Below are 27,683 nucleotides of genomic sequence, written 5' to 3' on the forward strand. Positions count from 1 at the left end.
TGTGGAAGTTTCTATCTTTCCATTTCCCACAAGCCCTTCTCCCAGCACACCAGTGCTCCCCATCTGAGAGAAATCGTTTTGGGGTTACGTGCTGGGAGTCTCCACCTGCTGTGCCTGGCACCACTGCTGCACACAGAGCAGGCCCTGAGAAAGCCCCACCTGGACCCTGAGGCTCCTGAGTGAATCTGCTGCTGGTGCTGCCTGAAGTACATTGCCCAAAGTCACCCTCCAATGCAATGAGAGCAGGCTGTGACCGTTTGGGCCACGCTGGGCAGGAGCCTCTGGGGACGTGTGCTGCTCTAAGTTGCTTATGTGACTTCAGGCTATTGCTTCATCCCAGCAGCCCCTAAAATGAGCATTATTTCTCTCACTGCATCAGTATCTTTTTGGCATTTCAACTGAGATGTCAGTGACTCTACTCACCATGGCCTTGAGCACAGTATGGTGTGTCCCACACACAGAGGAAACCTCTCATCTGGTAGTTCTCCTTTCCTCATTGAAGTAAAAGGTCAGGGGGAAATCAGCCCCCCTGGTAACAGCAGCCTCTTCTGCTGGTATTACCAGAAGCCATTGGACACAAATGAGATGTGATGTTTATTTTTTGCCTCCTAGACCTCTAGGTTTAAAAAACTTGCAAGCACGGGAAGTATCCTTCCATTACTTACTTCCATTACATTTGAAAGCAATTTCCCAGTTTGCTGCAAGGTGACAGAGTTCTCTGTTGGTTTGTTGAAGTGCTGGGGTGCCTGAACACCATTCCCGTTAACCCTTCAGTGCCACAGCAGGGAGGATGCTGATCCTGCGTGCTGTGAGCGCACAGCTACCCACCTCAGCCCCGTGTGTGTTCAGGGATCCCCACCAGCACACAGGGGGAATTTCCTTCCTGTCCCCTGTGCTGAGGGGCTGGAGCAGTGAACAAGCTGGGGTGAGGATAGAGGGGGCTCTGGGCACACAGGATGGGGAGCTGGGCCAGGCACCTCCGGCACCCACTCTGCCCAAGCCTTCCTGCCCTCACACCCCCACCTCTGTGAGCTGCTGCCCCATGGCTGTGTTCTGGTCCCTCTCACACCAACATAAACCCTCAGTGACAATTTATCAGCCAGACAGATGTAGATCCTTAAATAGAAATACCCAGGACCAGTAAATCCAAGCAAAATCATGTCCTCGCAGGGAAAGAAACAGGGAGCAAGGAAGAAATTATTTGCTCACCTTGCTCACGTGTTTAATGAAACCAGTCATGGTTTCTACTTTCTCTTCCATTCAGTTACATCAATTTCACTGTAAGACTTTTATCTCAGGAAATCTCTGCTTGATTTGCTTTCCTGATTGCAGATCACTGTGTTGCTTTTCCTCTAAAAAGAGATCAATCTCCATTTTGCTCACAGCCAATTTGCAGTGGCTCTGCCAGGACTTAATACTATTTTTCTTATCACCCTGCTGGATGCTATAACACCTGAGGTGACCAGAATGTTATAGTCAGGGAGAAATGGTGTCGGAACTAGGTGTCTAAAGGTCATTTTTAAACTTTGTAGCATCATTTCCAGATAAGACAGTTCAGAAGTGCAAGAGTTTGCACTCCAAAATTCAGATTAGCCCCACGCTGTGTGGGCAGATCTTCGTGACAGTGATATTTCCTCTTGACATTTGAGCACTTGCAGCTCTCACAGCCTCAAGCCTCCATCCAGAGAAAGATCCCATCCCTGGGAAGGAGGCATCCCTGTTCCAGTACAGGAGCACCTCAAGTCCTAAACATGGTCCAGGCTGCTTTTAGGTGTTCCACCTATGTAGTAAAAGGAATTCCTTCCTGAAAGAACTTGGGGTTTGAAATTGCCAGTGCTGAAGACACTGGCATCACCAAGGTAAGTCAGAACACAGCCCAGGCAGCCCCCTGTGAGCAGTGCTGTGTCTGCTGGGCTGGGTCCCTGCTGAACCTCAGCTTTGGTACCTTCAGTTAGAGTGCTTTGCTGACACCAGTGTTAAATTTGGCTGGGAAAACTGATGCTCAAATTATTTTTAATGCAGCCAAAGAGAGGAAATGGGTTTATTTGTGGTGTTAAGGTCTGTTTGGCAGATGGCCCCTCAATACCACAAGAATCAGGTGGGAATTACACCAAGCTGTGGCATAATTCAGGCTTCTATTTCGACCATTTGAGCCGATTATTTAGGGAGCAGTGAGGGTGGCGTCTCAAATTCAGGCTGCTCTGGTGGCAGCAGGACCCACGGTGCAGCAGGGACCTGGGACATCACTTACCCAGAGCTGCTGAGGACATTTTAAGTACTTGCAGCTGGCCAAAACAAAGCTGAATAATCCAGGAGGTCCAGAATTATTCTGGACAGCTGAGTGCCCCAGGACACCCTGGTTGTTCATCCCCTCCCTCATGGCCTTTGCTGTGGCACTTGTGCACCCTTCAGAGGGGACAGGGGCAGCTGACACCAGGCTCAGCTTGTTCACCTGGGTTTTGGAGCCAGGAGTGCAGAGAGGTGAGTGGGGGACTGGTAACCTGCTAAACCTTGGGTAGCTGGCAGCTGGGAGGTTTTTTAGGGAATCACTCCACAGGCAGTGGCCAGGAGCCAGCTGTGCTTTCTCAGGGCACCAGGGCACCCACAGCTGTGGCAGCAGGGCAGCTTCTGATGGCTGAGAGACTCCCCCTGTATTTGCTCTTGCTGAGTTCTGGGAAAAAAAAAAAAAAAAAAAAAAAAAAAAAAAAAAAAAAAAAAAATTCTGGGAATGTCTGTTAAAGTGCAGAGCACAGGGACCTCTCTGGCTGTTAGCACATCCCAGTAGCCTTAATAGGCCTTGAAAAGAGAGATGAGAAAAAGTCATTAAGCTTTTTCCTCGTTTCCAGAGCTTATTATCTACCTTCTTCTTTGACAGCCTTTTTTGTGATTCAGCATAGGGCAAGTAGTGCTGGTATGCTTGTGCCTCACAGCTCCTGCTGTGAGAAATGTATCCTAGGAAATTGGTCACTGACACATCTTTTCAGAATTGTTGTTGTCTCGAAGGTTAAAAGAGTTAAATCTTATTTTCTCCTGGGGTTTTTTTTGTTTGTTTGTTTGTTTTTCTTTTCTGCTGTGAGCAGAGGCTCTACTTCATAGCACCTCTGCAGCCTTTGAGCTCTGCTCCAGGAGCTTTATTTGCCATGCACCCACCGCCTGAGCCACAGGGAGAGGGAAGAGGCCAGTGAGGACTCCAAGGAGCCAAAGCCCTTCCCTTATTGCTCTGGAGATTTTCACACAGGGAACATCCTGTTTCTGTACCAGAAACACAGACATTACTGACTTCAACATCCCAAGCAATACATTTATTTTGCTTTTTCTTTGCCTTTTTGGTGTCTATTTCCCCCAGTGCTAAATTAAAATCTTTTTTAATGTCCATTATATTTACTTTCCAGGTTCTCTGAGACACACAGACCTCTCCCCTGGCATGGAGGACCGTGTTACCCCGCAGGTCTCCTGGCTCCACAAGGACCACAGTGCTGTGCTCACCTGCTCCACCACACCCCATCTTTTGGGGAAGCTGAAAGGCTGGAGAGGAGCACAGACCACAGACCTGCACTAATAAACACCACAAGAACAACAGAAAGAGCTGTATCCCCGTGTCAGCAGCGTGATCCAGGCTGGGAGACCCAAGCCTGCAGCTCAGGGCCAGTACATCTCTGAGACACTCTGGGGCTTACAGCCCTACAAGGATGTGATGATTTATAAAGATCTCTTTTTCTTTTCTTTTTTTTTTTCTTTAAGAAATAAAAAACACAACCCCAAAACTTGAAACAAGAATTATACTGATTTCTGAGAGCAGCAAGAGGAACTGGCAGTGGGAAGCAGAGCTGTCACGTCCTTTGGGACAGATAACCCAAGCTTATTTTGAGTCAAAATCAACCAGAGTTTTGCTTCTACAGAATTTTCCAGTCTTTGTCCTGCAACATTTAATCCTCTGTGATTAATTACACCCTGATTTACTGAGGTCAGAGTTGATGGGGCCACAGAGAGCCATGTACAAAAAAATAATAATTATTTACACAAGCTTCTTAGTTCATGTAAATTGTAACTTTTCAAATGTTGGCAAAGGGAGTTCTTTTCATTACCACGATTTCTGTGGCTGTAATTAGTCCTGCAGGAGGATTATTACTTCTCTTATCATTAGTAAGAGAGTAAAGATAATTTGCCACAACACTGTTGACTTCAGTGCCATTGGTGGCTGTGGCTGGTGGGATTTCCACATCAGGACAAGGGATTTACAGGACAGCACAACCCACAGAGTGCTGCGAGCCAGAGGGAATTATCCGTGTCGCTTTCCTGCCCCTTTCCAGCCATTATCGAAATACTTGTGCGGGAAATGAGTTGGGATGCTGGCTGGACGCTGACACTCGATAGCCAGCAGGGAGGCACAGCAGCAAAGCAGCCGGCGGGTTCAGCGCTGCCGCTGCCAGGAACGCCACCTCCTGTGCGCCAGGGCATCCCGCCTGGGCTCCGCGCAGAGCCCGGCCATCGCCCGTGCTGCGGCGCGCCAGCCCTGCCCCGTCCCCGCGTGTCCCGTGCCCGCGTGTCCCGTCCCCGCGCTGCGGCCGCCCCAGCACAGCCCCGGCCAGCACGGGCAGCTCCCAGCCCGGCGGAGAATTCGCTCATCCCGGCGGAGAATTCCTTCATCCCGGCGGAGAATTCGCTCATCCCGGCGGAGAATTCACCCAGCCCGGCGAAGAATTCTCCCAGCCCGGCGGAGAATTCTCCCAGCCCGGCGGAGAATTCTCCCAGCCCGCCAGGGAATTCGCTCATCCCGGCGGAGAATTCACCCAGCCCGGCAGGGAATTCTCCCATCCCGGCGGGAGCTGGGCCGCTGAGTCCTTGGACAGGGCGTGTGTTTATCTGGAGATCAGCTCCTGCCGGAGCCCCGGCACCGAGCTGCTCTGGCAGCTCTGCCCAAGGCCACACGGGTGCGGGTCACCTATCATTGTGACAATTTCTGAAAAATCCTTTCGCCAGGATTTCTTCCCCTGGGAAGCTGAGAAGCCTCAGAAAAGAATGAAAAACAATATTATCTGATTTGCTTCTCCTGTTTTGCTGCTTTGAAATGTGGTAGGTGATTGTTTGATTGGATCCATGTGAATTGTGTTTTCTTAAAGACCAATCACAGCCAGCTATGTTGGACTCTTAGGAGTCAGCTCCGGTTTTTTATTATTCATTCTTCTTAAGCCTTCTGATGTATCGTTTTTCTTTAGTATAGTCTTAGTATAGCTATAATATGATATCATATCATATAAATATATCAGCCTTCTGAGAATATGGAGTCAGATTCATCTCCTCCCTCGTCCTGGGACCCTCACCAACACCACAGTCACCCTCGGTCCGGCTGTCGCACACGCCGCTTGAGGGCACGGCTCACGGGCATCGTGTGCCCGCGGCTCTTTCCAGCGCTCAGCCCAGCCATTGCTCCCGGCGCCTTGGAAAACCCTTTTCCCCAGGGATCCAAGTCCCATCCTACTCGGAGCGGCCCTGTGCCATCTTGTGGCCGTCGCTAAAATTGAGGGAAACGTAACTAAATCGCTTCGGATTCCACATTTGGGTTTAGGGAATTCCTATCCTATTTTTTTCACAGGAGAAACCAGTTTCACCAGCAGCTGTGCAATTCCAGCCAAGTTCCCAGGTGATCAAGGAGACAGACGTGCTGCACCGTAGCACCTTTCCCCCAGATGAGTTGGCAAGTCCTTCTGCCACCACAACAAATAGTAAGTGATATGATTTTCCAAGTGATCAAACCAATTTTGCATTACCAAAACGATTTCTTGACACATTTTCAGTAAATGGTCTGAAACATCCCACAGCATTCTCCTGGGAAAACTGACAGCCCACAGCGTGGACAGGCACATTCTTCGCTGCATTAAAAACTACCTGGATGGATGCACCTCAAATCCTGTGTTCACTTCTGGGCCCCTCGCTCCATGAAAGCCATTGAAGGGCATGTCCAGAGCAGTGCAGCAAAGTTGGTGAAGGGTCTATTTTTCCATCCTTGTTTTTTACCTAAAGTGCAAAGTTTCAGGCGACTGACCTCTTGAGCTACCCTGCCCAGTTACATTCTTAGTCTTCACAAATGTTGATAAATAACAGCATCATGCTGGACCCTGTCCATCCCCTTAGCAGCCCAGAGGGAAGGCAAGAAACAGCCAGATTTCCCAAAATGCAGGGCGTTGTTTAAAAAACAAACAAACAAACAAAAAACCAAAAAACAAACAAACAAAAAAACCAAAACCAAACAAACAAACAACAAAAAAAAACCATCTTGAAGGTCATTATAAGAAGAAACACTCTGAACTGCCTCCTCCCCATAATGAACAACTGATAAAAAGGGAGGGGAAAAAAGAGGGGGGAATACCAGGCTTCACACTCTCCTTTTCAGTACTGATTGCTCTTAGCAACCAAGCTGCAGGAAACTGGACAAATTCACTTTTTATTTGCAAACACAGAGAAAAATTCCCTTGTGAGTAGAACAGTGGGGGTGGGTTTTTTCCCCTCTTAGGTCAGAGCATCAATACATTAAAATGTCTGAGAGCGCTCTCCTTGCTGGAGGGTGGGATATGACCAGAACTTAGATTTTAAGGAACTTCAACTGATAAGAAATACTGCCGTGTAGCTGGCTGGCTGCTTCACCTTCCCTGCACTCTGGGAAAGCCTGGGTTAGCCCGTGCTCCTCTCAGCTTTACTCTGAAAGCTCTGCGGGCCGAGCTGAGACTCGCCCCTCGCTCAGGCCGTGCCTGCACACAGCCCGGGTGGCTTCTGGCCCGGATTTACCGCTGCCCTCGGCTTTGCCACAGCGAGCTCCGTGGGGAGCGGGCTCGGCGCTGCCGCTCACCTGCGCTCAGGTGCGGCGCTGCCGGCCCGGGCGGGGCGGGGCGCGGAGCCGCGAACGCTCCGTGTGCCCGCCCCACTGCGCGGATGGCCGGGACGAGGCGGAGCGGTGCCTGGGCCCCGCGGGGCGGCTGGCGGCCGCCGTGTGCCTGGGCGCCGTGGGCAGCCTGGGCTTCTGCAGCAACCTGCTGGTGCTGCTGCTCTTCTGGCGCTTCCCGGCGCTGCGCTCCCCCATCAACCTGCTGCTGCTCAACATCGCGCTCAGCGACCTGCTGGGCTGCGCCCTGGGCACGCCGCTCGGGCTGGCCGCGGGGGCCGCCGCCGCTCCGGGGGCCGCCTGCGCCTGGCACGGCTTCGCCACCGCCCTCTGCGGTGAGTGGGAACGGGGCTGCGGGGCTGCACCGCCAGAGGAGGCTGTGCCCGCCGGGAGGGGACGGGACAGCGCCGGGGAGACGGGACGGGACAGCCCCGGCAGCTCCGAGCAGAGGATGGGACAGCCCCGGCAGCTCCGGGGAGAAAACGGGACAGCCCCGGCAACTCCGGGGACACAGGGGACGGGACAGCCCCGGCAGCTCCGGGGAGAAAACGGGACAGCTCCGGGGGGACAGGGGAGGCAGGGCCAGCCCGCAGGTGCGGTGAGTTCGTGTCCGGGGGCGCGGCGGGCGCGATGGAGCTCGGGCTGCTCCTGGGAAGGGGACACCGGGCACGCCAGGAGCACAGGGCTGGGGGTAAACTTCCCCAGTTTCGGTGGGGTTTTTTTGCTCGAAAAAGCCCAGGCGGCGTTAGGTGTGAGTCCTCATTCAGGCTCCACAGCGTGTTTCCAGCGGCTGGGGAAGAGCTTTACAAACTTTAAAGGATGAAAACGGGGTAGAATCAGCCTCGTTTAGGTTGGACAAGACCTTTAAGCTCATCGAGTTTAATTACTGCCGCAGCGCTGCCAAGCCCACCACTAAACCCTGTCCCTGAGTGCCCCATCTCAGCGCGGGCAGCCCTGAGCCCCCACAGCCACGATTTCTTGGAAATCTGGTGTCTTCCAGCCCTGAGCCCAGATCCCACTGGGAGGACAGGCCGGCAGAAAAGCGCAGCCCTGGGCACCTTTGGCCAGCCCTGTCCTCAGCTGCCAGCCGGGCACGCAGAGGGAGAGCCCTGCGTAGCACAGGGGGCTGTGGGGACGGCAGGTACAACGTGGATCATGTTATACAGAACAACAGCTCGTGTTTTCAGGCTTCCCAGTGCTGACAATCCCTCCCAGCCTGCTGTACCACTGCAGACACTGGCACACATCGGTGGGGCTCTCCCCCAGCCAGCATTCACAGGGAGCAGAGGCTTTACCAGCAGAGCATCCCTCCAATCCCAGGAACACAGCTTACCCTGTCATCCAGGCTTCCCACAGCCACTTAGGAGACACTGACACTGCTTATGCACACTCTGAAGAGATATTTGCAGCAGCTGTTTGCTGCCATCTCTTTCCCTCATGAAGTTACACAGGGTAAAAAGCCAAATTTGTGCATGTAAAACCTTTACTTGGCAAGGAAAGTTTAGCAGGAGTGTGTCAGCATCCAGCAGCATCCCCTTGTACGTGGCAGCATCGCTTCTGCAATGCAGCCTCGGAGGTGTGTTGAGGGAAATTGAAAACTCTTATAGCAGCTTTAGAAATTACCTCCCCTCCAGCATTTCTGCATGCTAAAGAAGCCTTTGATTTGCTGCTGGTGGTTTTATTGCCCTCTTGGTGTCTGCTGGCAGTACCCCAATTGCAGGAGACCCAGCACTGTCCCTGCAAAGGCTCGTGAGCTGCCTGCTCCCCAAGGGGGGCACTTGCTGGCACAGGGGGCTTCAGGACATGGGTTTAATCTACAGCTCTTCATTTTGCACAGCATGAAATCCTTATGAAAGCCTGTGGGGCTGCACTTCCCCAAGAAGGGCTCAGAAGGCTGCACTTCAGAGCTGGCAGACAAGCACCAGATCAGATTCACACTTTGGGCAAGTCTAGATATTAATCTTGAATTTTACAGGTGCAGCAAGAATCAAACCTGAAGGAAAAGGCAGGATTTTGCTGCAGGGCACACACACACACACACACACACATCCATTCAGACAGGTGTGCTTAAGTATTGATGAGCATTTATTACTGACTGGCTTTGGCTGGACACGTGTTTAAACACCCCCAGCTCTTGGTGAGTGGGGCCAGGTTCTCAGCACTTCTCACCCTCAGGGGGACACCTCCAGTTCCAGTCCTTGCCCACCTTGTTTCCAAAGCCAGTGCCATCAGTCTCATCCATAGCCTGGAATAGTTTTTGGGGGAGGCAGAGCAAAGCCTTCACTCATTCATTTTTTGCTGATACAGTGGTCTGGTTTGACACAGGCATCATCTCTCTCATCTCCCTGGCTGTGCTCTCATATGAGCGCTGCTGCACCATGACGAGGACAGCAGAGCCTGACACCACCAACTACAGGAAAGCATGGACAGCCATCATCCTGTCCTGGACATACTCCCTGCTCTGGACTGTTCCTCCTCTTCTTGGCTGGAGCAGCTATGGGCCAGAAGGAGCAGGGATAACCTGCTCTGTGAACTGGCATTCCAAGGATGCCAACAACACCTCCTACATCATCTGTCTTTTCATCTTTTGCCTCGTAATCCCATTTGCCATCATTGTCTATTCCTATGGGAAGCTGTTCTGTGCTGTCAGACAGGTAAGTTGATCCCTCAGCTGCCTTTTGGCAGGCAGAAGCCCATGATCCCCATTTTCCACCTTTAGAACTCCTCTGCTGTCAGATGTGCTGCCACCCCTGGAAAAGCCTCTCCTGTGGCTGTCCTGGTGACAGGCTCCAGCCTAGCAGGGCTTTGGAAGTCATCCTCAGGTGTGTACAGCTGGAGGAGCTACCTAGAACAGAGGCCAGACAAGAGAATAAAGCGGGCATTTATTAAAGGTCTTCATCAGCCACACCTTGGGCAGCCAGAGCCTCCCAGAGGCTGCACCCAAGCTGGACAATGGGCACCAGTTTTTTCAGACAATTCTAAGTTTGGTCCATTTACACATCAGGGGTTAATTCTCCAATTACAGCTTCAGCTAATGAAGTCATTTACCCCCTGTTTGCTCCCCCAAGTCACTTTTGTTTGTACTTTTCAGAGCCTGAGGCTGTAGGGTGTCCTTGGGTTCCAGGCCCAGAGGAATTGTTTTGTCTGACCAAAATGTGAAGGCAGTAACTAACACTGTGTATGGAGTTTGGAGTTATGCACTAAGGCAGTGCAGGATCTGAAAAATAGAAAAGCTGAAATCCTGAGGCATCAGAGGCTCCTATGACAGCATCACAGATGAGGGAAGTTTGCCAGAGCACTCTAGATACTTCAAATTACCCCTACTTAAAACTAGGAAAGATTTACCTACCTTGATGAGATTGGTCCTAGGATTTAAGTCTGCAGGAATGCTGTGGAGAGAGGTGAGCACTATCAGCAGGTCCAGCAGCTGCATGGTCAGTGCAGAGGGTGGGAGCAGTGACTTCTGAAGATCAGTGCTTCTCTTCTGAGAGCAGGAAAGTGAACCCTGCAAAAAAGGCTGCTAAGAAAAGAGTCACATATAACCAAGCTGCTGGTGGGATCAGGCAAAGCAGGAACTTAACAAATACAAACTGCAAGACAGACCCGTGACATGAGACAGATAAACCTGGACACAAAGCGAAGCCAGTCCATAAATGACCATTGTTGAGTCTTAACTTCTTTTCTGCCAAGGTCAGGATTAAATGTGTGAGATAGAATTTCTTGTTGGGACTCAGATGTTTATTAGTTCTTATTTATGTTACAGTCTCACAAACCCTGAGTTCTACAGAACTTCACTCTAACAAACTAAAAATGGAGCCTTAGCCTTATCTCTCTCTCTATAAGGCCTTTTAAGGACAAACTGTCCAATTAAGAAATGACACCTGAATTATTTTTACTTTTAATCCAATAACCAAACACTGGTGCCTGCAATGTGGACTTTTCTGTCCAATTACACAAAACCACCCAAACTCATGGAGAAGAAGTAGCAGCCTCCACCCTAGAACCTCCATCTTGCTTTATATATATTACTACATTCTAAACCCTTCAACTCTGAGTTTTCCACCCTGTGATATCACACACTTCTTTTCAAACTCCACACCCACAATCCCAGTTCTGTCATTCCATTTTGGAAGCCTTCTCCTCAGCCCCAGGTCAAATGCAGTGTTCTCCTGGGGGTCAGTGCCTGGCAGCACAGAAAATCTAAAATTTCAGCAGCCAGGGTTCCAACAGGCCATGAGCTTTTTTTTTGCCAAGATAAGGAATAGTAGCTCTAAATATTGCTATGCCAGTGGAACATTTGGTACCAAACACCATCAGGGCAGCACTGTCAGGCAGCTGGAAGTGCCAGGGCAGAGTTTTTCCTCCTGTGTGAAGAAATCTGCCTTCAGCCATGAGTGATGGACCAGCAGCGGCTGCTCATGGCACGGAGATGCTGGGAGACACTGGAGAGCATGGCAGCCCCCTTGGGGACCAGTCTGTGACAGGCAAGGACTCTCCCAGCACAAAGGGATCATTCACCCCCTAAACACCTCCACACTGGGTCCCTGCACCCTGGGAGCCACCCCAGGCTGGCTCCAGCTCCATCAGTGTTCCCAGACCTGCCGTGGTCTCACCTCATGCAGCGAGCACCTGAAAGATAAGATGGAATTAGGTAAAGATCACTCTGTGAGCCACATTTGCAGATGTAAACTTTAATTTAAGCTTATTATTGCTCAGGGACTTTAGGGAGAAGCAAATTAAATCAGTGGAGATGTTTAAATGAATCCTCATACACCCCCAGCCCATTGTCCTGTTACGAACACCTTTCATTCCCCACAAAAGCCAGCTCACCCTGTGCTGGGAGCAGCTGCTTCTCCTGCACCACCATGGGCCAGTCTCCTCAGCACAGGCAAGGGCTGCATTTCACAGGACTTCAGTGTTTTTCCATCTTTTAAGGCTAAAAATACTGTTTTAGAGGTGCTGCTTGTTGCAAGGTGTTCACAGCAGCTGGGGCTGGAGCAGGTCCTGCCTGCAAGAGAGGCTCTTCCTCTCCAAAGTTCCTCCAAGGGCAAGGAACAGCAAGAAAAACTGTTTTCCTGTCAAAGACTGTTCTGTCTGATGTGTCAGAGCGATTCCCAGAGCTGGGACAAGCTCTGCTGCCTCTGCCCTCTCCAGTGCCAACAGAATGTTTATTTCTGCTGGAGCTGCAGCAGCACTGCAGGCTGGAAGTTTGTACATTAAATCCTCTTCCCACCGATGCAGCCATCACATGTAATGTTGCATTTGGGCTCAGGAGAGTTGCCTGTCCTCAGCAAAGCTGTGGACGTGGAGCAGGGTGGGTGGCAGCAGCAGAGCTCAGCAGAGCCCTCGGTGGCTGCAGTGACAAATAGGACCTCTGCAGTGAAGGGAACTGCTCCACCAGGGACCACAGTGGCATGGAAGAGGAACAGGGAGGCAGCAGGGGCTCTCACCCTCCCTGTCAGATGGGTGACAGCTCTAAAGGTCAGCAGCTGTCTTTCCTGTGCGCCCTGCTTCTGCAGAAACCACAAAACATGGGAAAATAATACAACATTTTTTCAGTCTGGATTGAAATTATCCTTCCAGGAAGGGGGATTTTTCACAAAGAGGGAAAGTCAGAACTGGATGGTCCTGTGGATGCATCTGGGCTCGTTTGGGAAGCCAGGAGGGAGGGGAGGTACAGGGGCAGAAGCCCCAGAGCCTCTCTGCTGCCTCCCATGCCCAGTGCTGTGCCTGTTCCTGACCCAGGCTGCTCCCAGCTGCTTGTGCTGCTGCCCAGGGACCCCCAGGCCCCTTTTGCAGAAGCAGCAAAATCCCTGCTGTGTGTGGGAGAGAGAGAGTAAAAAAAATGAACAAAAATAAATAAGCTTCATATGCCAGCTTAATATTTAAGGAACTGAACAACAGATGTTTATGTTTTTAGTAGACCCTAAATTGTAGGCAACACTGTGTAAGCCTTTAATGGTGCTTTCAGCTCCTGCCATGGATATCTGCCTGTACGTGAGATTATCTGCACCACTTACAGGAGTAAAACTGTGCTGGGAGATCAGGGTGCTTGGTTTCAGCCAGGCATGAAAAATTGTATCCTTTCGCTTGACATTTGTATTTTCATGCTCTGATTTCTGACCTGATTGTCACCATGGGAGATTTGCAGGGATGCCTGAACTCTGGGAAATCAGTCCAGGCTCCCATTCCCACTGCATTGCTTCAAGGTCACAGTTTCCTTAAATTTGAAGAGAATTGTCACCTCTAAGAGCAGATTTGCTTTTCCTCCCATGTCTTGTTTGAGGCTGGCAGGGAATGGCCAGAGGGAAGGGCTTGCTCTGGGCAGTTTAAAATGAGCAGCACAGGAGCTGGGATGTGTTACAGCACACTGCCAACAAGGAATCTGAATTCTGAAAACAACCACTAGAAAATGAGGACTATCTACGTTTCCAATCACACTGAGCTTTAGTCTAAATGATCTCATTTCTGAGAAGTCTTCCTGCTTTGATACAGGTCTCACAGCTCTCCTGTGAAGGGCCCAGGCAGAAGCCAAAAGGAAGCTGCAGCTTTCCTGGGGAAGCAAGGGCACGATGCAGGTGTGCCCTGGCAGACAGCTGGCTCAGGGCTTCATCTCTGCTTCCTTGGCTTCACCACAGTGCCCCAGGCATGGCAGGAGGTGGCTGTGCCCCCCATGCCCAGTCCCATTCCTGAAAGGCAGGAATCTGCCAGCTGGGTTTGCTGCAGGGAGCGATCTGCAGAGAGCAGGGATGCTTTAGGATGCCTTGGTTTTGTTAGCAGGGCTGGAGAGCATGTTGCTGCTCCAGAGGAGCTCACAGCACCTTGCTCTGTGCCACAGCAGAGAAGCTGGCATCCCTCAGCTCAGATCACTGCGGGAGAATGGCAGAATCCAGGAAGGTTTGGAAATGACGGAAGGGAAGCAGAGCCTGGGCAAGCTGTGAGGAGCAGAGCAGCAAATCTGCCTCTGGCTCTGCAGAGCCCAGAGCCCTTGGAGGGCCTGGCAGACAGACCAGAGCAGGGGTTGGGGTAACCTGTTTCAGTGCTGCTTGCACAGGGCAAACCCTCTGGGATGTGCAGCTGGCAGCACAGGGAGGCTGGATTCATCCTCTTCCAAAGCTCCTGGCTGCTTTGAGAAGCTTGGTGGTGTCTGTAGCTTCTGCAAACCCCCCCAGCCAGCAGAAACTGTGCACGTGGACCACCAAAGACACCTCTGGCAATGCAGACAATCAATGGGCTGCCAAGAAACAGCTTAGGGTTTTTCTAGTAGCAGGACTTGGTAGCCAGCACTGGGCTCACCCTGAGCTCGGGATGTCCTGAAGAATGAAGGGCTCTCCCTGGCCCTTCCTGTGTTTCAGCACTTTGCACAGTCCCAGGGGTGCTGTGGGAAGATGCCCAGTAAGGACCTGTCTATTGGCAATGAAGAGAGAGAGATGGGGACTCGGTGTGATGGTCAAAAAATCTGAATTTATTGTGAAGTTCAACTGCTTATATAGTATTTTAGGGAGGGTAGTAACGTTTTGCTATAATGATTGGGTTAAAAATCACATTAACACACTTATACATTTTAAACATTTCTTGCTTGGAGAAGTCTGATGTAATCTTCTTTTTCCAGTAAACCCGTCTGATTGGATCTTCTTGCAATCTTGATTTAATCCTCAAAGTTCTGTTTGCTCTTGCCAAGGCATCCTGTTATCAAATCTCTTCTGCTAACCAGCTCCAAAGCCCATCATCTGTCTTGTGTATCCCAGTACCTGTCTGGGCAATCCTGGTCAGACAGGATCAGCATCCCAGGCTGCAGCTGGAGATGGCCAGCACACAGGCACAATTCATGAATCCTGCAGCAGACAACCATTCTGCTTCCAGGTCTTGGAACAGCATGTGCAACCTTAAAAATGCTTGCTGGAAACAGATAAATCATTTTGTGAGTACGGGGTTAGACAGTCATTAGTTAGAGTCATTGACGAGGCTGGCTGAGCCCTCTCACATGACTTGTCACAATGCAAATACAATTGATCCCAGCTTTTGTGTCACTGTATTACACTGTGATATGGGATTTTTTCCCTTTAATTCACAGACAACCTACTCTTCTATTATCTCCTTGACAAATGAACCTGAGGGCCTGCCTTCAAATTATTCATCCAAGCATATCAGTGCAAGGCTCAATATTCTGCTTTTCTGCACAGACTCCTGCCCTGGGTTGAGTCACATCAGGGTAAATCTACCTCGAGCAGTAATCACAGGCATGGCAGGAAAAGCCAACACCTTGGCATGGTTTCCACCAGCCCTCTGCCCCCTTGGTCCCTCACGTCTTATGGAAAAGGAAAAAAAGCGCAGCAAGGAGGCCTTTGATGTGTTCCATGTTAATTTCCTTATGTCAATTAGCAAGTGCAGCAGTTTCCAGTGCAGGAAACAGCTTCGTCCAGCACAGGCAGGAGAAACTGGGGGAGAACAGCTCTGTGTTCCAGCAATTCCCTTCTTGGCAGGAAGGGGAAGGGTGATTACACTGCTCCTCCAGCACTAATCTGGACAGCCTGAATAGCCACCATAAACTGAGGCTGAGCTGGGCATGTGAGACAGACACATTCCCAAAGGCAGGAATCATGACAGCCTAAGCACTGGAACACCTCAGCCACCAGGGAAGAGAAAATCAGTCCTAAGACAGCTGAGCCCAGAAGAGCTGCAGAGGCCATGCAGGTCAGTGAGCAAAGAGGGAAATCACCTTGGGTCACTCCACCCACGCTCAGGAAAAACAAGGAATTTGGCTTTCCTGGCTTCAGCTGAGCTCAGCCCCAGTGAAAATGTGCTGGGGATGTTTCTGTATTTCCCCTCTCGGACGGCAGCAGGAGCTCTGCCCATTCAGGATGCTCGTGGTTCTCTGCTGCAGCTCCCTGCTCGGAGCTGCAGGAAGGACTCTTCCTTCTGCGGGCAGGGGAAGATCTGATCCCCACGTGTGATGCCTTGTGGGGACTACCTGGAAACACAGGCCAGGCAAAATCAAGGGAATAAAAATGGCCTTCAGGTACATTTCAGGCAGACAAATGCCCCCAGGGGCTACACCCAAAAATGGATGATGGATCAAGGGGTTTCACACTTTTATGAGTTTTGGTCCATTTGCATATTGGGGGTTAATCTTCCAATTACAGCTTCAGGTAATGAAGGCATTTAGCCCAAGTTTTCTCCCCCCAACTCACTTTTGTTTTACATCTCTGGGGCCTGAGGCAGTGAGGTGTCCTTGATTGCCAGGCCTGGAGAGGAATTGGTGTGTCTGCCCCAAATGGGAAAGCAGCAGCTGATACTGTGTGTGGAGTTTGGAGTTATACACTAAAAACTGCATAATTACAAATACATGAAAAACACAAAAGCTGAAATCCCAAGGCATCATATGGATACAAGCACAGGCGCAAGGAGGGCCAGAGCCCAGGTGCTGCCTCTGGAACAATGGGTGACACTTCCCCCCTTTGGGATATTGGGATTCCCTGGAGGATTTGCTCAAAGAGGGGAACTGCCTGTCCAGAGAGCTGCAGGGGAGGCACCCTCGGACTGGGTGTGCCACAGCATGATTTGTCCAACAGCACTCACCCACCTGATGAGCACTGAGGATTTTTCTGGTTGAAAACAAGGCAGCTGTGATTTTTTTTTTCTCATGTAATGCCAATATTTTCCCGCAGGTGCTGCCGAACCTCGGAAGTGTCCAGGCACAGGCAGCGAGGGAGGCAGAGCCTGGCAGGAACACCAGGGAGCAGCCATGCCCTGCAGGCTGAGCTCCACTGCCCTTCTCCCCTGGCTCTCCCTGGTGCTCCCTCGTGTCCCAGATAAGGGTAAGGGAGAAGAGCTCCACCCTCAGTGAGAACACATTCTCACCACGGTCATTACTGATTAAAGAATCAGTGCAAGGCACAGAAGGAGGGGAACCAAACCAGTGTGACCATCAGTGGTGCTGAGATGTTGTGATGACCATTCTCACTGACACATGGGCTGTGCAGATTCAGAACCCCAGAGGGCATCCCTGCACAGGGAGCCCCCAAGCCTGGAAGCACCCTGGCATTGTGGCAGGGAACTCAGGGTGTCTTGGTTTGAACAGACAATGTGTCTGCTAAGAAAGGCAGGAGCCTCGCTTGAAATGGAAAATGTAACCCCCCTCCCTCTGAATTGTTATAATTTTGAAATTAAGAGGCTCTCAGACAAAGATATGGGAATAGGAATAACAGTTCTTTATTAAGAAAAAATAATTAAAAGAAAATATTAAAATCAAAATGCAGTAATACAAAACCACACTGCCAGAGCCAGAGCATGCCCTGACCCCTGTGGGTCAGGGTGGTGGCACAGTCCCATCCCATGGGGGCTCAGCCCTCCTGCAGTGCCAGCTGTGGTTCTGCTGGAGCAGGGATCCTGCACAAGGCTGCAGTTTTCCTCTGAAGCTCCAGGGCTGCTGGAGATGGGCCTGCTCTTCCTCTGGGAATGCAGGGCAGGAGAAAGCTGCTCCTCTGGGAATGCAGTGGGCAAAGGCTGCTGTGCTGTTCCAGGCTCAGATTGTATCCAGGTAGGAATGCCTGGCTCCTGCCCTGGGCAGAGCATCTCCCCATGGGATGATGGAATTTGATCAGCCCTGCAGGGACACTCCCTGGCCATGGACAGCAGAGATCTGCTGGAGGGAGGATTGGCTGTGGGAGAGATAAAGAACACTGCCCAAAGAACAGCAGAGAGCTGCCCAGCTCTGGAAGATGGGGATAGAACACACACCCAGCCACATCCTGCATTTTCCAACCTCAGACACAGGGACTGAGAAGAATGAGGCCACACCTAGAACCCAGCAGTGCTGCATTGTGCCTGCACTTGGTGCTCCAGCCTTTGCAAACAACCAGGTTGAATTATTTTAATATTCTGGCATTTGAGACGAAGCATTAACCCCTTTTAGTGACTACAAGACCTCTCCTTACAGCCCTCTATGTCTATAACAGCAAGTGAGGGACTGAACTGAGATTTAAATTTTGAGCTTAAATCATGAGGTTCACCCTTGAGAGGACAGAGGTGGGTGTGAGAGGATGCTGTGAGCACTCAAAGGGTATCTGAGCCAGGGAGCTCCTCCCTTGCACCCCACAAGGCCCTCACTGACTCCTCTAGCACCTTCCAGGTCCACTTAGAAATGAGAAAAATTACTGCTGCAGAGGTGAAAGACATCAGCACAGCAGATGGAGATGGATTTCTTCTCTGTCTCCTCTCACCTCCCTGCAAGCTCTGGCAGAGGTCTGTGTTAGCACTGGAAACAGCAGCTGCCAGAGAGCCATCAGGAGTGGATGATCCCTGCGTGGGCTGTGATCCCCTGCCAGCCTGAGACCCTGACTTTGCTTAGAGCCAGCTTTAAGTGCTTTTGGCCAAATTTCCACAGCACCAATCTTGTTAATTCACTTACCACAGGAGATTTTCCACAGCCTTCATTTACAGGAAAAGAAAAGATCATTTGCAGAGGCAAATCCTCCCCCAGCTCTGAGTGCTGGGCAGCACCAGGAGCACAGCCCCAGGGTCAGAAGTTTTGTTTGGACCCTCCAAACTGCTGGGTGTCCTTTTTGTATGAGCAGGCAAACTTGGGATGTTTTGGTGCAAACCCATCTCATTAAAGCACATGATCACACCCTGTATTTAGGTTTGAAGCTGAGGCAGAAGCATCAGTGGGATTTGGAGCACATTTTGTACACCACGAATTGTCACATTTGTCATCTGGTTCCCTTTCACAGCACAGCCAGGTGAGGTGGAGCTCTCCACAGCATTCCAAAAGCAAGGAGATGCTCAGGGCAACCCAAACCGTGTGTCAGTAACTGAGGGAGACAAAGGCAAAACAGCACAGGAAAAAAGGCAGGGGGAAAGGAAATGTGTGACTAGAAAAAACCAGTAATTTATGTGGACTTGTGAAGCTTGAGTGATCCAAATGTCCTGATGTGGCTGAGGATTCCTCTGCCTTTCCACAGGCCCTCAGAAGAGAGGGGGGCCATGTATTGTGTTTGCAGGGATCCCTAGGGAGGAATGATGAATCTGACTCCATGTTCTCAGAAGGCTAATTTATTACCTTATGGTACTATATTATAGTAAAGAATACTATACTATACTATACTAAAGAATACAGAAAGGATACTTACAGAATGCTAAAACGATAATAATGAAACTTGTGACTCTTTCCTGACACAGCCTGGCCCTGATTGGCCAAAGAGTGAAAACAACTCACAGCAGAATCCAATGGAACAATCACCTGTGGGTAAAACAATCTCCAAATACATTCCACATGAGCACAGCACAGGAGAAGCAAATGAGATGAGAATTGTTTTCCTTTTCTCTGAGGCTTCTCAGCTTCCCAGGAGAAAAATCCTGGGCACAGGAACTTTTTCAGAGAATGTGAATGCCACAGGCTACCCCTCAGCTGTGCAGGTCACAGACATCTGCTCTTGAATCTCTGCTTGGGCATGGGGCAGGGCAGGGGAGTCCAGAAACCTCCAGCAGGGAAAGCAGAGGAAAAGGGAAAGCACAGAACCTCCTGAGTGCAGCCAAACTCCAGGCTCAGCTCCCCCAGCCAACATCTCTTCTGCAAAAGAAGCATGGAATTCTGCTTTAAAATATTCAGCAGCTGGAGGCAAAAAGGAATTTCTTACAGATGTTTTATTCCTTCCTGTGCATAAGGTGTTACATTATCCATAAAAACATCCTTAGTGCCAGGCAAGAAACCAAGAGCCAGGAATGCTGCGGTTGGAAGGAAGATGCGAGGCTCTGCCCAGCCCACAGACAGGCTTGCTTCTCATCCTGAGCATTCTCCCAGCCCTGAGAACAATTGTGAGAGGTTGCCCTTGACACTAGTACCCGCTGTTTTAAATCAGTTTCCATCTCCAGTCTCCGTGCCAGCTCAGCTTTGCTGGGTGTGCAGCTGGGGCTGGCAGAGCAGGAAGCTCCTCTGTCCCTGCAGGAAACATTTCTGTGTGCAGCATTTTCTGTGACTTTCAGAGCACTGACAAATCCTTTCCATTCCACATCTTTCACAAAACATCTCCCCCGCCTCACATTCCCCCAAAGCAGAAATGTTTATATATAAATAAATCAGAGGGTCTTCTAATTGTCCTTTTTCATACAGGAAAGGCCTGGGCCCCAGCCAGGAGGGACAGGGCTTAGCTGGTGCTGCACAAAGGGCACTACAAAAGGTTTGTCTTTCGCTCAGAAAAAGGAATTTGGGTTTTGTCATCAATGATGGTGAAATGTCAATTTTCCAGAGCCAGTGCAGGTGATCAGCACGCTGGGGATCTGGGAGGCAGAAGGTCCCCAGAGACAAACCAGCAGTGCAGCTGCTTTCTGCCTCTGTCACTTTGGGTCTCCAGCTTTGCTCTTCCCCATCTGTGCCTGTGCTGTCCTGCAGTGCTCTGCTGGCTCAAGGCTGTTCCCTCAATGTTTTGTGGGGTAAAAGCCCCAGGTCTGTCAGGAGCAGAGATCTCCTCTCACAGACAAGCATTAAAACAGATTTGGAACAGGGCTGGCACTTGCTCTCCCCACTCTCATCTCCATGGCAAGGCACTGAGTGGATGGGACTTGGAGAAAGGCAGTGCTTCACTGTGAGTGCAGGTAATGAGTTTCTAGCTTTTATGACTGTACTGAGAGGGTTTTAAGCATAATCCAAAGGTTTGAATGTTAGCAGGGATAGAAAAAACTTCCTTAAAAATGAAATCTAACTTGCTCTTGCAACATTTCTGCATGGGAATGTCAGCCATTTATTTATTCTCCAAGTAAAACTTTTTAAAATTAGTATTAGGACAGATAATGAAATATTGTTAAACCAGTACTGAATGGCTGCCCACTTCTTCAGAACTTCAAGGAAATTCTCAATAATCATAGAATCATCAAATGGGTCGTGATGGGTTTGAAAGGACCTTAAAGATCCTCTAATCCCAGCCCCAAAGGGTTGAGGGTTTCCCCTGAAGCATCCAATTTAGCTGCCTACATTCATCCATTCTTAGAAGCAGGGCAGGGGCTCTCACATTCTCCCCAGCAGAATCCAGACTGACCTTCTGTGCCAGGCTGTGCAGTTGAATTCCACCTGCACTGGGTCACAGCCTGGTTCCTCAGCCCGTGCTCAAACAACCCCACCATGAACTCTCCAGGGCAGAGTCTCTGATTTCACAGCTCGTGGGCTCCTTCTGATGAGCAGGCAGTGATGCCCGAGGTGCTCAGCTGTGCCCAGGGCTGCCTGTGCTGCCCCTGCTCTCTCTGCTTTGCCCCCAGGGCTCAGCTGGCACGTTCAGGACAGCACATGCACACTTTGCTTCAGGTTCTTTCCTCTTTATCTCCCTCATTCTGATGATTCTCAAGAACCATCCTCTCAGCCCCGTGAGTGCTGCTGTCAGTTCTCCAAGCTCTAATTAGTATGGTGGTTTGACAAAAAGGCAAGAGCAGACACAGTCAGGCCCTCAGCTGAGATTCTCAGGTCACCCTAGGGATCCAGGGGTTCTTCCAGGGGGTTTTGTGGCTGAGCTCCCCAGCTGGCTCAGCTGTGCTCTCCAGCCTGGATGTGGCTGAGCGATTTCCACACCCAGTGCTGAAAACACAGATTTGACTTTCCTGGTGGAGTGATGACTCTGTTCTTTCTGCACAGAGTCAGCAGCACCAACCAGGGATTTGCTGTGTCCACAGAGACCTCTGTTTAAACCTGTCCTTATTGTTTAGTGCATTAGTCCCTCACCCACAGCCCTTGCCCCTCCACACAAACACCATTTGTGAGCATTTCTGCTCCTGCTCTGGGAGGATGGCTCTGCACAATCCCAATTATGGTCAGTGAGATTTAAAAAAAAAAGCCAAATTAATCACTTCTGCAGGCTGAATCACCACCTTGAGGTGCTTCTCTACAGGAGAAAACACAAAGAAACCTAGCCAGTAAAAAATCAACAGTCATGGGAAGCAAGAGGATAAAAAACACTGGAAGAGCAAGATGGGGCTAGGGCTGCAGGTCCCCAGCCCTGCTAACTCAGTACACTGGGCCATACATTCAATATAGAAGGCATGACACAGAGACAAAACAAATTTTGGGAAACTGAAAAGATCATTTTAGAAGGAACAGAGACTCAATTTCCAGTAAAGAAAATATGAAGGCTATAAAACCACATTTTTCATGGCTGTTTTCTATACCAAAACAGAAACAGTGAGATTTTTAAAACCAAACTTCTTGCACAGCAGATTGAAGTTTTGATTTTTGACCAAGCCAGAAGCAGAGGACAGTGCAGGCCAGGGTTCCCCTGTGCTGAACTCCTGCTGCTGCCAACCCTGACCTGGAGCTGCCCGGACTGAGTGCCCAACCTCAGGGGCCAGCAACCAAAGGCAAGCACAGGCCAGACCTGTGCTCTTGGCTTTCCTGGAAGTTACCAAGACCATGGGAAATGGAAAGGTAGAAATTTCCAGAGACACAGGAGGGTTTGATCTGCAGCCTTGGAATAAGCTTGGATTGATGTAAAAATAAAATGCACAGATATTAAGCAGAAAAATCTTAAACTTATGTTTCTATAGTTGTAAGTAAGAATATGCCTCAAGTAAGTAAAAAATTGTATTAATAAGATGTGGAGGGTTTATAATGTAGGGGTGTAACTGTATAGAGTAGCTAAGAGTTTAGATGTTATAATAAAAGCAAATGTGTTCATGTGTGATAACAGCCCATTGGGTAACAGCATCCACAGTGCAGTAGAAGTGAGTAAAAGTGATAGGTTAGAAATGCAAAATAAACCTTGTGGTCCGTTGGATCAGACAGTTCTATATTGTCTTGTAATGAAGAACTTGTGACCACTTTGAGCTATGGCTGACTGCTTGCTCCTCTAAACTCTGACAGCCTCTGAGACTGATGTTTATCTGAGCAGTAAATCGTTCTCAGCCCCAGAATAGTCCCATCCCCTTAATTAATGCAGTGACAATGATAAAGACAAAATTAAACTAAAAACCCACAGCACCATTCACCAGCATCACTTTTACAGAGCTCTTTGCTTTGCCCTCCTGCAGAGGGTGATCTGATGCCAGCCCACAGCACATGGTGTAGCCAAGGCACCATCTGCTGATGGGCTGCAGCAACATTTCGAGGTTGATGGGTTTGATTTAGTTTTGCAGAAGTTTTCTGCATGTGTGCCAGATATGAATATCTCAGGTTTCCTTGACTGACCAGGGGAGCCTTGTAGTTGAAAGCAAAAAATGCTTCAAGGACAGCTACAGAAGTGGGGGGGATATTCAAAATTTCTGGACTCATAGGATGAAAATAATAATATCCTGCTGCTGGCAAGGAAATTGAAACCTTTCCTTGCTTACCCATGAAGCCATTCCCTGGAAATGCAGTCTGGAAACTGCAAGCTTTTCTCTTTTTCTTAGGGAAGGATAAAACAATTCAGAAGTGAAGTGTGTGATACCTGGTGGAGCTCCCTGAGCAGGGAGCAGTGCCCAGGTGACACAGGCAGCAGCAGTCCCCCAGGGGCTCTGAGCCGAAGCAGTGGCCCAGAGCAGCTGTTCCTCCCCCTGCAGCAGGGTTTGCAGATGTGGAGAGCATTGCACAGCTCCCTGGGACCCAGCCCTGTGGTGTTTGTGATGGTCCCAGGAGGAGGGAAGAGATGAATCTGACTCCATGTTCTCAGGAGGCTGATTATATTTATATTATATTATATTATATTATATTATATTATATTATATTACATTACATTTTGCTATACTAAAACTATACTAAAGAAAAAGGATACATCAGAAGGCTTAACAAGAATGAATAATAAAAACCTGTGACTGACTCCTCAGAGTCCAACACAGCTGATGGTGATTGGTCATTATGTTAAAACAATTTACATGGAACCAATCAAACAATCACCTACCACATTCCAAAGCAGCAAAACACAAGGAGAAGCAATCAGATAATTTTTATTTACATTCTTTTCTGAGGCTTCTCAGCTTCCCAGCAGAAGAAATCCTGGCAAAGGGATTTTTCAGAAAATATCACAGCCCAGCCCTGCTCAGGTTTATTAAAGGGAATTCTCTCCAGAGCCCTCCTCCCATGGCCAGCCTCACAGCAGCCTGACTTCCACCTAGAAGACATCAGTAAAACATTTGTCCTCTCTGACCTTATCTGAAGGAAGATGTGGCTTGGTTTCCTTTTCTGGAATTGATGGAAGTCGATAGAACCAAAGGGAGCTTTTGGTTTTCCTTGAGGTGCTCCACAGGCAAGCCACCACCCACCACCTGCCCTGGTGTGTCCTGGCACGGGGGTGGGCAGGAGGGCCTCGGGAAGGGACAAAGAGCTGGGATTTGTGTGGGGATGCAGCCGGTGCTGATCCTTCCAGTGCCTCTCGTCAGGAGCCTCAAACTCCAACACTCAGGATGCAAAATGCAGCCCCTCTCTGGCCTCCAGCCTTGCCTCCACCCCAGTCCAGCTGTCTGGGCTTCATCACACAGCCTGAGTGAGGTTTTATACCAAGGTGTGGCAGATTCTCAAAAAATCCACAGCCCGGGAGTGTGCAAAATTCTTATCAACAATGGAAGAAGGTAAATGTGAGCTCCTGTCTGAGATGGCTGTGAATAAATCTGAGCTACTGATGCCTGTGGGTGGCTCTGAGTGAAATATTCACTCCTTGCTAATGGAAATATTTTGATTAACAACTTTATTTGCCTAGTGGCAAATATCATTTTTTTCCTTTTAAATCACAGACAAGTGTCATAAAAGATTTCATTTGCACATTAACAAGATATTTATAAAGTACTTGGCATTTGAGTTCCCTCAGCAGGCAATTACAGATATGTTCTATTTTTTGAACAGTTTTGGTTAGGTTTTTAATTAGTCTCAAGGTGACTTCCAACACTCAAATACATCCCCACGGATTCCCCATAAAACTGCTTGTAATAATCAGCTCCTTGTGCTTCCTGCAGCACTCCTCGGTGCAGGCATGACACAGCAGCCACTGAAAGGTCTGGTTTTCAAAACACACTGACAGCAGACCAGCAGAGGCACAGGCAGCAGTGTTTAATGCACTGGGATTTATTCTCAGGTTTTGTGAGCCCAGCATCCAGAGGAGGAGCCTGTTGTAAACCACTTTCATTCAAGTGCTGCCTTTTGCCACAGGTCCAGGGACAGAAATCCTCTCAGCCCCCGTCATCCACTGCCCCAGGGCCTGTGGGTACAGGCACATCTCCTCCTGGCTGGGGCATCTCTCCTGGCAGCACTGGGCCAGGGGCTGTGGGCTCGGGGAGCTGCTGCCCCGGGGTCACACCAGGGCACATTGCCCTCCTTGCCTCCTGCCCAGGACGCTCCTGTTGGAATCTGGGCTTTGCAGAAAGCTGGAGGAGGCTGCTGTAGATGCAGAGCACTTTTGCTGGTCCTGCTGATGCCTTGGGATTTTAGCTTTTTTATTTTCCATGTATTTGTAATCCTGCAGTTCTTTAGTGTGTAAATCTAAACTCCACACACACTGTGAGCTGCTGCTTTCCCATTTCAATCAGACACAACAATTCCTCTCCAGGCCTGGCAATCAAGAACTGCCTCAGGCCCCAGAGATGTAAAACAAAAGTGAGTTGGGGGGAGCAAACTTGGGCTAAATGCCTTCATTACCTGAAGCTGTAACTGGAAGATTAACCCCCAATATGCAAATGGACCAAACTTATAAAAGTCTGAAACCCCATGATCCATCCTCCATTTTGGGTGTAGCTCCTGGGGGCCTTTGTCTGCCCTGAAGGCCCTTCAATAAATAGAACTGCTTTTTATTCCTTTAATTCTGTCTGGCCTCTGTTTTTAGGTAGCCCCAAAAGGCATCACTCTCCCAGCAGTCAGGGACACACTCAGCACTCACCAGCCCAGCCCTGCCCAGCTCCTCTGCAGCCAGAACTGCCCAGTGACACTGCCAGCCCTGCCCTTAGTGCAGCCACCCCAGGAGCTCCCAGGGGTGGGAAACACTAAAGGTAAGAAGAGTTTCAGAAAGTTGGGAAAGAAAACCTTAGAAAGAGCAGAGAACCATAGAATCAGCTGCAAAGTCCGGAGGTAGAAGAAGTTACAATAGTACAGCAAGCAAAGACATGAAACAATAGCTTGAGTCTTAGGCTTGGCTGCAGGAAAATGTGCTTAGCAAGATAGTAGAAGGTTGAAACTTAATGGTGAAGTATTGTGCATTTTTAATAGAAAGAAGACAAGCAAGCACTGTGTGAAGCAGGTGTACATGTGCTTTTAGTGATTATCTAAAACAACTGTCTGTAAGCTTTAGCAACGTGCTATTGGCTAAAAAGCTTTTAAGATGCTCTGTAACAAAGAAATCCTTGGCTGCTGCGGGCTGTACCTGAGCTTTGCCATCTTCCCATTGCCTCAACCACGTCACGGGGCTGATGCTGCAGTAAAGCTCAGGGAAGGCAGCCCAGCAGTCCTGTTTGTGAGATAACCAACCAACACACCAGTTCATCTCTGTCCTGTGTCCCCAGGTGAGCAGCATGGCCCGGGGGGGCCGGCGCCGCGAGCAGCGCATCCTGCGGATGGTGCTGCTGATGGTGCTGTGCTTCCTGCTCTGCTGGCTGCCCTACGCTGCCGTGGCACTGCTGGCCACCTTTGGGCAGCCCGGGCTCGTCACCCCTGCCGCCAGCATCATCCCAGCCATCCTTGCCAAGAGCAGCGCTGTCTACAACCCCATCATCTACGTGTTTCTGAACAAACAGGTCAGTGAAATGCCCTCCTTCGGCCATCTGGATTCCGTCTGTGCAAGGAGTGACAAAACGGCAAAGGGAGATAGAGAGAGCATCAGTGGCATCACCCAGATCCATGAGAGGGAAGCTCTGAAAAAGGGCTCCAAGGAGCAAACCTGTTCCACAAATCTGCATTTTGGCAGTTGGACAACCAGCTCCCCACATGTGCAAATAGCAAATGATAGGTCCTTCCTTTCCATTGCACAGTTCAACAATAAGAGAAGAAATCCGTGTGCTGGCAAGAGTGGAAGCACCAGAAATTGTCTGAGGTGACTCAGATACGTCAAGTGTTGTGAGGATGTGAGCCCCAGCACAGCACATTGCCCACAGCAACTCCTCCTCCTCACAACACCAGCTCTCTGATTTACTCCCTGATTTACTCTTTTAACCCCCTCATAACCTCAGATCCTTCAGTCACTCTTTGGTCCTGCTCCCCGCTCCTAGGAGCTGGTGAGGATCTGCCAGAAGGCAGTGCCAGAGGAGCTGCAGCAGGGGAAGCACACAGCTGGGGTAGCCCCTGGCACACGGACTGACAATAAAAGTGAAGATGAGCAGAGATCTACAGAGAAAAACAGAGAGCATCAGAGCTCCTCCAGTCCCTCCGCCAGGTCCAGCTCCACCAGCCCATGTGCTCAGGCACATTCCATTGAGCTTTGCATTGCTGGCATTACAGCAGGTGGATCACTTGCTTCTGACCCCAGAAAATCCTCCACTTGAAATGATTTTTGGAAGCTGTTAGGAAGCAGAGATAGTAAATTGCTCACTCTCTCTTGGAAACAAATGATGGTGGTAAAGATTGATTTAAGTCTGGCTTAAATTAGCTGTGGGTGTTTTTACTGGGACATGAGAAATTGCCAGGGAGTGAAAGTTCCCATGACACCATCCATCATCTCCTCACCATCCATCAGCTCCACTCAGTGCCACAAACAGCCCAGGGGGTGCAGTCCCTTCTCTGCAGAATTCCCTGACATTTTCCCTGGGATAGGAGCCCTTCTTTCCCTTCTCCTCTATAATTTAGCTTTTGAATAAACTCTCTGATGAAACCTCCTGAGCTGTTGCCATCCCCCAGTAGGGAAAAGCCCAACACACAAAGGGTAACTCTGCCTCA

At 49.8% G+C, this 27,683-nt stretch overlaps 1 protein-coding gene across 1 annotated transcript in view; it reads left to right on the forward strand.

Moving 5' to 3' along the window:
* LOC121342072 (pinopsin-like) overlaps positions 1-27,683 on the forward strand; it is a 37,747-nt gene that overhangs the window by 7,113 nt on the left and 2,951 nt on the right. Inside the window, exons 2-4 of the mRNA XM_041416181.1 lie at positions 6,807-7,212; positions 9,203-9,531; positions 26,318-26,548. Coding sequence (XP_041272115.1) covers positions 6,807-7,212; positions 9,203-9,531; positions 26,318-26,548 — 966 coding nt within the window. The remainder of the gene's footprint in view (positions 1-6,806; positions 7,213-9,202; positions 9,532-26,317; positions 26,549-27,683) is intronic.

The sequence above is a fragment of the Onychostruthus taczanowskii genome, unplaced genomic scaffold, assembly GCF_017590055.1.
Source record: "Onychostruthus taczanowskii isolate IOZ18803 unplaced genomic scaffold, ASM1759005v1 scaffold51, whole genome shotgun sequence".
In the NCBI taxonomy this organism is placed as follows: Eukaryota; Metazoa; Chordata; class Aves; order Passeriformes; family Passeridae; genus Onychostruthus; species Onychostruthus taczanowskii.